The sequence below is a fragment of the Oncorhynchus mykiss genome, chromosome 4 (assembly GCF_013265735.2).
Source record: "Oncorhynchus mykiss isolate Arlee chromosome 4, USDA_OmykA_1.1, whole genome shotgun sequence".
Classification (NCBI taxonomy): Eukaryota; Metazoa; Chordata; class Actinopteri; order Salmoniformes; family Salmonidae; genus Oncorhynchus; species Oncorhynchus mykiss.
The window spans coordinates 37,210,184-37,220,526 of NC_048568.1; the positions used below are offsets into that span (position 1 = coordinate 37,210,184).

Consider the following 10,343-nt stretch of genomic DNA (forward strand, 5'->3'; position numbering starts at 1 on the left):
TGCAGGCACGGCCTAGTCGTACAGAAAGGCTCCCTGCAGGCACGGCCTAGTCGTACAGAAAATCTCCCTGCAGGCACGGCCTAGTCGTACAGAAAGTCTCCCTGCAGGCACGGCCTAGTCGTACAGAAAGGCTCCCTGCAGGCACGGCCTAGTCGTACAGAAAGGCTCCCTGCAGGCACGGCCTAGTCGTACAGAAAGGCTCCCCGCAGACTCGGCACGGCCTAGTCGTACAGAAAGGCTCCCTGCAGGCACGGCCTAGTCGTACAGAAAGGCTCCCCGCAGACTCGGCACGGCCTAGTCTTTACGAAGAAGTGGGCATAAATATAGTGCGACTTCAGTTCTTTGTCATGTACTTAGTGTAAAGGTCAACCTATCCGTTCTGTTCAGTGTGTATCTGGTGAAGCTGCCTGTCCCTGATCAGTTCACTAAATGTGTCGTTAGAACGGTCTGACACACCCTGAGTGATCTAGAGAAACACTGTCACTGACTTCTCACAGCAAATGAAGATCAAAAAGAAACACACTGTTTACGTTGTTTTAGATTGCAGGGAGATGTTCACGTCTTAGTACGGCTGTGTGGTCATTTACCAGACCCAACAGTTGATCCACAGAATATTTGTAGTGTGTGTGTGCTGTGCGTTCATGTCATGTATGTGTGTGTCTGTCTCTCCTCCCTCCACGTCTCACCATTATCCTCTCCATCTTCAGTATGGAAGGATCCATCGTGCGTCTGCCTGAGGTGATAGCCCTGAAGAAGCGCTACAAGGCCTTTCTCTACCTGGACGAGGCCCACAGCATCGGGGCACTAGGACCTCGTGGTGGAGGGGTGGTCGACTACTTTGCTCTGGACCCCAAAGATGTTGACATCATGATGGGAACGTTCACTAAGAGCTTTGGTGCTGCTGGAGGGTATATCGGAGGAAAGAAGGTGAGTCTGCTGTCTGATAGAGGTTAAAGGGCAGGGGAGGTCATTATGGGAGTTTTTACCCAGAGCTTTAGTGTTGCTGGAGGGTATATCGGAGGAAAGAAGGTGAGCCGGCTGTCTCCAAAGGCAGAAACCTGAGTTCCAGCTTTTTTCCTCATGTTCCCATTCCGTTAAGTGAATGAATACTAGACTAGGAAGTATGGCTAAGCAACGCCAAAAGATCTGCGATTAGGAGAAATGCTCTTGACGGGGTGCCAAGACCTCTGAAGCAGCCATCAGTGCTGGAAACTAGAGCTAGGTGCAGGGCTCCCTCCCTTCTAACACTGAAACTGCCCTGGGTGTTCATACACAGATAATCGCCACTGGCATGAGTCATGACATGTATATTACGAGTCGAAGCCTTTGTTTTCAGGGATGGTTACTGATACAGTTTACTGAAAAAGTTTCGGTGTGGCGGTTTCGTCATCAACAGGACAACCCGGTTTCATCATTGCCCAATGATATGAGACATTTCCCACAGTACTTAGTGAAACCAGATTTCCATGGCTCAGTTGGAGCATGTTTAATTTCTGAATAGATCCCATACTGTCTACATTAGAATGACAATGGTCTCTTCTGTTCCCCCGTAGGAGTTGATAGACTACCTGCGGTCCCACTCCCACAGTGCTATCTACGCCACCTCCATGTCTCCTCCTGTGTCCCAACAGATCATCACTTCTATGAAGATTATCATGGGGGAGGACGGTACCACTCTGGGTGAGTTTACACAGCCAGCCTCCCTCAGCTGCAGCTGGGAGGAAACACACTGTGTAGCTGAAATAGAACTAGTTATTATCCCAAATCCTGCAATCATTAACACATATCAAGAAGCTGATTTAAACAGCACGATCATTACACAGGTGCACCTTGTGCTGGGGAAAATAAAAGGCCTCTCTAAAATGTGCTGTTTTGTCACAAAACACAATGTCACAGATGTTTTCGGTTTTGAGGGAGTTTGCAATTGGCATGCTGACTGCAGGAATGTCCACCAGAGCAGTTTCCAGATAATTTAATGTCCATTTCTCGACCATAAGCCTCCTCCAACTTCATTTTCGGAGAATTTGTCAGTACGTACAACCGACCTCACAGCCGCAGACCACGTGTAATCACGCCAGCCCAGGACCTCAACATCCGGCTTCTTCACCTGAGGGATCGTCAGGGAGGGGTGTTGAGGAGTATTTCTGTTTTAAAATAAAACCCTTTTGTGGGGAAAAACTCATTCTGATTGGCTGGGCCTGGCTCCACAGTGGGTGGGTCTAAGCCCTCCCAGGCTTTACCCGTGGCTGTGCCCCTGCCCAGTCATGTGAAATCCATAGATTAGGGCCAAATGAATGTATTTAAATTCAATGATTTCCTTAAATGATCTCTAATTCAGCAAAATATTTGAAATTGTTCCATTATATTTTGGTTCAGTATACTGCACATGCAGCGCATTCGGAAAGTATTCAGACCCCTTGACTTTTTCCACATTTTGTTACATTACAGCCTTATTCTAAAATAGATTTTAAATCCTCATCAATCAACACACAATCCCCCGAAATGACAAAGCGAAAACAGTTTATTAAAAATCAACAGAAATACCTTATTTACACAAGTATTCAGACCCTTTGCTACGAGACTTAATTGAGCTCAGGTGAATCCTGTTTGTATTGATCATCCTTGAGATGTTTCTACAACTTGATTGGAGTCAACCTGTGGTAAATTCAATTGATTGGCCATGATTTGAAAAGGCACACACCTGTCTATATAAGGTCCCACAGTTGACAGCGCATGTCAGAGTAAAAACCAAGCCATGATTGTGTTGAGGCATAGTTCTGGGGAAGGGTACCAAAACATTTCTACAGCATTGAAGGTGCCCAAGAACAGTGGCCTCCATCATTCTTAAATGGAAGAAGTGTGTAACCACCAAGACTCTTCCTAGAGCTGGCCGCCCGGCCAAACTGAGCAATCAGGGGAGAAGGGCCTTGGTCCGGGAGATGACCAAGAACCCAGTGGTCACTCTAACAGAGCTCTAGAGTTCCTCTGTGGAGATGAGAGAACCTTCCAGAAGGACAACCATCTCTGCAGCACAAATCAGGCCTTTATGGTTGAATGGCCAGAGGGAAGCCACTCCTCAATAAAAGGCACATGACAGCCCACTTGGAGTTTGCCAATTGTGACATAAAGACTCTCAGACCAAGAGAAACAAGATTCTCTGGTCTGATGAAACCAAGATTGAAATCTTTGGCCTGAATGCCAAGCGTCACATCTGGAGGAAACCTGGCACCATCCCTACGGTGAAGCATGGTGGTGGCAGCATCATGCAGTGGGGATATTTTTCAGTGGCAGGGACTCGGAGATCAGTCAGGATCGAGGGAAAGATGAACAGAGAAAAGTGCAGAGAGATCCTTGATGAAAACCTGCTTCAGAGCGCTCAGAGCCTCAGACTGGGGTGAAGGTTAACCTTCCAACAGGACAACAACCCTAAGCACACAGCAAGGCAATGCAGGAGTGGCTTCGGGACAAGTATCTGAATATCCTTGAGTGGCCCAGCCAGAGTCCAGACTTGAACCCGATCGAAGATCTCTGGAGAGACCTGAAAATAGCTGTGCAGTGACGCTCCCCATCCAACCTGACAGAGCTTGAAAAAAATGTCCATCTGTTTTTGCTTTGTCATTATAGGGTATTGTGTGTAGATTGGTCTGGGGGGGGGGGGGGGGGGGGGGGTTTTAATCAATTTTAGAACAAGGCTGTAACGTAACAAAATGTGGAATAAGTCAAGGGGTCTGAATACTTTCCGAATGCGCTGTATCAACTACTGCTGAACATTAACTACGGTATTGGCACTGACCCTGTAAAACCTGATTCCATCATCAATACTTAATCATCAGGAGTTGAATCTGCTCCAAAGGGTTGATGATGATGGCTATCTATACACAAGGTTTTCACTTGGGTTAGGCTGTGCCTGGTACAGCACAGTGCCATTACCACCAGTAACCACAAGGTGACAGTACAGACCTGGAAAGCATTACTGACTTCTGATTAAATTAATTGATTCTTGCTCACAGAAAAACTGAAGGAAAAACACAGTTTATATTGATAAAAAAAATATGGACTTAAAATACAATTAGCTGTGTGTGGATTCTTCCAAATTAAAACTTAATACGAATATAAAATTCCATAGCTGTTGAGTCCTCTGGTTGACCTGTACTTAAAAACTAGTGAAAGTTGGGTCTCCTGTCTGGTCCATCTGTAGAACACAATCTCCTCTCTTCAACCTGAGTGCTGTCATCAGGTGCTGTGGAGTTGACGGTCACTCCTACACACACTGTACAGAAAACATCTGGAACCAGCTCAGCCCATCCAGAGTGTATCTATCCCCCTCTCGTTAGCACCAGGCTGGGTTAAAACCTCCAGTCAGTCCCCTGCTTCCCTCAGGGCTCTCAGTGATTGAAGCCTGTGAACTGGTAGTATGGACTTTCCCCACATGGCTTCATGGCTTTCAGATGTCTGTGTGTGTGTGTGTGTGTGTGTGTACAAAGCGACGTGCCACTGTGGATTAGAGTTCTCTCAGGAGTTCACTATGCTCAACACACACACACACACACACAGACACAGCCTAAACCCAGCGAGGGTCCGGGTCACTCCAGGATTATGTTATTCTGACAGGGAGGTTCCTCCTGTTCCTACCTAGATAGTTGCAAAAAAACACAGATCTCGGCTCAGATTACCCTATAGTCAAACTTAACAGTAACAACTGGAGGATGAAAACATATCTGATCCTGTACCAGTGGATTGGGACATAGTAGTACAGAACTGATGTCTCTGCACCACTATCTCAATGGTCCAGACCAGTCTCTGACAGACACAAAGACATGGAAATGGCTGATCTCACAGTCTTGACCTAATCACTTGATAGTTTTCTCAGGAAAGAGGAATGTTGGCAGTTTTATTGTTCAAAGCCTCATATGTGTTGGAAATTCAAGCCTTTGAAGTTACTGCCATGGCTAGGTCGCTAGGAGAGGTAGTGAGGCTAGGTCGCTAGGGGGGGTAGTTGAGGCTAGGTCGCTAGGAGGGGTAGTTGAGGCTAGGTCGCTAGGGGGGGTAGTTGAGGCTAGGTCGCTAGGAGGGGTAGTTGAGGCTAGGTCGCTAGGAGGGGTAGTTGAGGCTAGGTCGCTAGGAGGGGTAGTTGAGGCTAGGTCGCTAGGAGGGGTAGTTGAGGCTAGGTCGCTAGGAGGGGTAGTTGAGGCTAGGTCGCTAGGAGGGGTAGTTGAGGCTAGGTCGCTAGGAGGGGTAGTTGAGGCTAGGTCGCTAGGAGGGGTAGTTGAGGCTAGGTCGCTAGGAGGGGTAGTTGAGGCTAGGTCGCTAGGAGGGGTAGTTGAGGCTAGGTCGCTAGGAGGGGTTGTTGAGGCTAGGTCGCTAGGAGGGGTAGTTGAGGCTAGGTCGCTAGGAGGGGTAGTGAGGCTGAATGTTTTGGCCATAGTGTTGAGTGACTGGGTTTCACATCTCGGGGAACTAACACGAGTCTTCAGATCTCAGCCAAGGTTACCCATCATACTCTCATTACACAACCAGAATGACTTTCTCTGGTTTGTAGCTAAAGTCAATTGTATGCATAGGACAGACAACTAAAATGCATATTTCATCTCTGGATGGGACGGGGAACAGTTACATATTTCATCTCTGGATGGGATGGGGAACAGTTACATATTTAATATCTGGATGGGATGGGGAACAGTTACATATTTAATCTCTGGATGGGATGGGGAACAGTTACATATTTAATCTCTGGATGGGACGGGGAACAGTTACATATTTAATCTCTGGATGGGATGGGGAACAGTTACATATTTAATCTCTGGATGGGACGGGGAACAGTTACATATTTCATCTCTGGATGGGATGGGGAACAGTTACATATTTAATCTCTGGATGGGATGGGGAACAGTTACATATTTAATCTCTGGATGGGATGGGGAACAGTTACATATTTCATCTCTGGATGGGATGGGGAACAGTTACATATTTAATCTCTGGATGGGACGGGGAACAGTTACATATTTAATCTCTGGATGGGATGGGGAACAGTTACATATTTAATCTCTGGATGGGATGGGGAACAGTTACATATTTAATCTCTGGATGGGATGGGGAACAGTTACATATTTAATCTCTGGATGGGACGGGGAACAGTTACATATTTAATCTCTGGATGGGATGGGGAACAGTTACATATTTAATATCTGGATGGGACGGGGAACAGTTACATATTTAATCTCTGGATGGGACGGGGAACAGTTACATATTTAATCTCTGGATGGGACGGGGAACAGTTACATATTTCATCTCTGGATGGGATGGGGAACAGTTACATATTTAATATCTGGATGGGATGGGGAACAGTTACATATTTAATCTGGATGGGACGGGGAACAGTTACATATTTCATCTCTGGATGGGATGGGGAACAGTTTATTACAGATTTCATCTCTGGATGGGATGGGGAACAGTTTATTACAGATTTCATCTCTGGATGGGATGGGGAACAGTTACATATTTCATCTCTGGATGGGATGGGGAACAGTTTATTACAGATTTCATCTCTGGATGGGATGGGGAACAGTTACATATTTAATCTCTGGATGGGATGGGGAACAGTTTATTACAGATTTCATCTCTGGATGGGATGGGGAACATTTTATTACAGATTTCATCTCTGGATGGGACGGGGAACAGTTACATATTTAATCTCTGGATGGGATGGAGAACAGTTTATTACAGATTTCATCTCTGGATGGGATGGGGAACAGTTTATTACAGATTTCATCTCTGGATGGGATGGGGAACAGTTACATATTTAATCTCTGGATGGGATGGGGAACAGTTTATTACAGATTTCATCTCTGGATGGGACGGGGAACAGTTACATATTTAATCTCTGGATGGGACGGGGAACAGTTACATATTTAATCTCTGGATGGGATGGGGAACAGTTACATATTTAATCTCTGGATGGGACGGGGAACAGTTACATATTTAATCTCTGGATGGGATGGGGAACAGTTACATATTTAATCTCTGGATGGGACGGGGAACAGTTACATATTTCATCTCTGGATGGGATGGGGAACAGTTTATTACAGATTTCATCTCTGGATGGGATGGGGAACAGTTACATATTTCATCTCTGGATGGGATGGGGAACGGTATTACAGATTTAATCTCTGGATGGGATGGGGAACAGTTTATTACAGATTTCATCTCTGGGTGGGATGGGGAACAATTTATTACAGATTTCATCTCTGGGTGGGATGGGGAACAGTTTATTACAGATTTCATCTCTGGATGGGATGGGGAACGGTATTACAGATTTAATCTCTGGATGGGATGGGGAACAGTTACATATTTAATCTCTGGATGGGATGGGGAACAGTTTATTACAGATTTCATCTCTGGATGGGATGGGGAACAGTCAGGACATCAATTTAAAAGGAATGTGAAACAAGTGGGAAACAATCCCTCCTGAGAATACCCCCTCCTTTTTTTCAGCGTATATCACTCTTCAGTTCTCGCAGAATGGTTCTGAATTCCCAGGCTCAAGTAAAAAATAAGTCTGTGTGAATTGAATATCAGACTTGTTGTGTCTTGGGTACCTTTGAAGCTGTATGTTTCTGTCTCAAAATGAAATGGCAGATACTGGAGCTTTTTTCTCATGTTGCTGAAGTCACCCACTACCCACTACCCATGCCTAGTGAACAGGCAGGTACTAGGCTCTAAGGCCTAAGAGAGGTCGCCCGTGTGCCAGCCTGGTTCTGCTCTCTTGCCAGCTCCTCATGGGATTGGCAATGGAGTAGTAACAAACTAAAACCCATCAGGTGACAAGGGGAGGGTCTGGAATAGAGGGCGTGGCCAATAGTCCTTTAAAGGGTGTGGTTTACCTGTTTAATTGTTTTACTGGTTAATGGTTGTAATCACTAATGGTTTAACAGGTTTTTTCTAATGGGTTTACAGGTTAATGGATTAAATAGAGAATGGTTTCATTGTGTTTCCAGGTGTGGTTCGTCTGAGGCAGCTGTCAGAGAACACTACGTATTTCAGGAGGAAACTCAGAGAGATGGGCTTCATCATCTATGGCAACGATGACTCTCCTGTTGTACCCATGATGCTCTACATGCCCGCCAAGATAGGGTAGGTCTGGTAATGGCTAGTTAGAGATGTTTACCAGAACACAAACAAAACACCAAGATAGACTAGGTTTTATCAGTCCGCCGCGTAACACCTTGGTCAACTTGCACAGTTTTAGACTAAATAACCACGGTGAACATGGTCAGATTGTTTCTGTTCACTTTCCTCTGACACGATCAATATGGCATTCCTCAGTCAGTCACAGAATAAGCAGATTGTTCACACATTGGTCACATGTTCTCTAACCCTGCTCTGTGATTGGTTTTCTCTCAGGGCGTTCGGTAGGGAGATGTTGAAGAGGAACATTGGGACGGTGGTGGTTGGCTTTCCGGCAACGCCCATCATAGAGTCCAGGGCCAGGTTCTGTGTGTCTGCTGCCCACACCAGAGATATTTTGGACACGGTGAGACAACCAATCACGGACTAGAGTCATGGCGTCCCCCCCATGGCGTCCTCTCTATCCTGCATCTTGTCTGTCTGTCACTCACTCAATAGGATATTTTGTCTCTCTCACTCAATAGGGTTTGTGTTCATCACTAGTTATATTCTATTCAAGTCTCTGTGATGTTAGTATGGGATGGAAGGAGAAGAAACTGCATTTGAGTATTGAGATGCACCTCAAGTCTCTGTGGTCCTAGAATTTGGTCCAGTTCAATTGATGGGAACGTTGAATATAAGTTGTATATCAGTGGTTGGATTGTATGGTGAAGACAGCGTCATCCCTTTTAATAGCTGAAAGAATCTCTCCACATCTCTTCAAAGCGGTGGGACTGACTGACTGACACTTCCCCAGTGTTGAGTCAGTCGAGCCTGGCTTCTGACTTTCATGGCTGATGTGCTGCTGGTGTGGAAGACAGGAAAGGCATTTCAATATGTGCTTTATTAGATATATGTGCTTTATTAGATATATGTGCTTTATTAGATATATGTGCTTTATTAGATATATGTGCTTTATTAGATATAGGTGCTTTATTAGATATATGTGCTTTATTAGATATAGGTGCTTTATTAGATATATGTGCTTTATTAGATATATGTGCTTTATTAGATATATGTGCTTTATTAGATATAGGTGCTTTATTAGATATATGTGCTTTATTAGATATATGTGCTTTATTAGATATAGGTGCTTTATTAGATATATGTGCTTTATTAGATATATGTGCTTTATTAGATATAGGTGCTTTATTAGATATATGTGCTTTATTAGATATAGGTGCTTTATTAGATATATGTGCTTTATTAGATATATGTGCTTTATTAGATATAGGTGCTTTATTAGATATAGGTGCTTTATTAGATATATGTGCTTTATTAGATATATGTGCTTTATTAGATATAGGTGCTTTATTAGATATAGGTGCTTTATTAGATATAGGTGCTTTATTAGATATAGGTGCTTTATTAGATATATGTGCTTTATTAGATATATGTGCTTTATTAGATATATGTGCTTTATTAGATATATGTGCTTTATTAGATATATGTGCTTTATTAGATATATGTGCTTTATTAGATATATGTGCTTTATTAGATATATGTGCTTTATTAGATATATGTGCTTTATTAGATATATGTGCTTTATTAGATATATGTGCTTTATTAGATATATGTGCTTTATTAGATATAGGTGCTTTATTAGATATAGGTGCTTTATTAGATATATGTGCTTTATTAGATATATGTGCTTTATTAGATATAGGTGCTTTATTAGATATAGGTGCTTTATTAGATATAGGTGCTTTATTAGATATATGTGCTTTATTAGATATATGTGCTTTATTAGATATATGTGCTTTATTAGATATATGTGCTTTATTAGATATATGTGCTTTATTAGATATAGGTGCTTTATTAGATATATGTGCTTTATTAGATATATGTGCTTTATTAGATATAGGTGCTTTATTAGATATATGTGCTTTATTAGATATATGTGCTTTATTAGATATAGGTGCTTTATTAGATATAGGTGCTTTATTAGATATATGTGCTTTATTAGATATAGGTGCTTTATTAGATATATGTGCTTTATTAGATATAGGTGCTTTATTAGATATATGTGCTTTATTAGATATATGTGCTTTATTAGATATAGGTGCTTTATTAGATATATGTGCTTTATTAGATATATGTGCTTTATTAGATATAGGTGCTTTATTAGATATAGGTGCTTTATTAGATATAGGTGCTTTATTAGATATAGGTGCTTTATT

General features: G+C 43.0%; 1 protein-coding gene across 1 annotated transcript in view; it reads left to right on the top strand.

Moving 5' to 3' along the window:
- LOC110517371 (serine palmitoyltransferase 2-like) overlaps positions 1-10,343 on the top strand; it is a 38,264-nt gene that overhangs the window by 22,174 nt on the left and 5,747 nt on the right. Inside the window, exons 8-11 of the mRNA XM_036976211.1 lie at positions 708-927; positions 1,554-1,680; positions 7,995-8,130; positions 8,401-8,530. Of these exons, the coding sequence (XP_036832106.1) occupies positions 708-927; positions 1,554-1,680; positions 7,995-8,130; positions 8,401-8,530 (613 nt within the window). The remainder of the gene's footprint in view (positions 1-707; positions 928-1,553; positions 1,681-7,994; positions 8,131-8,400; positions 8,531-10,343) is intronic.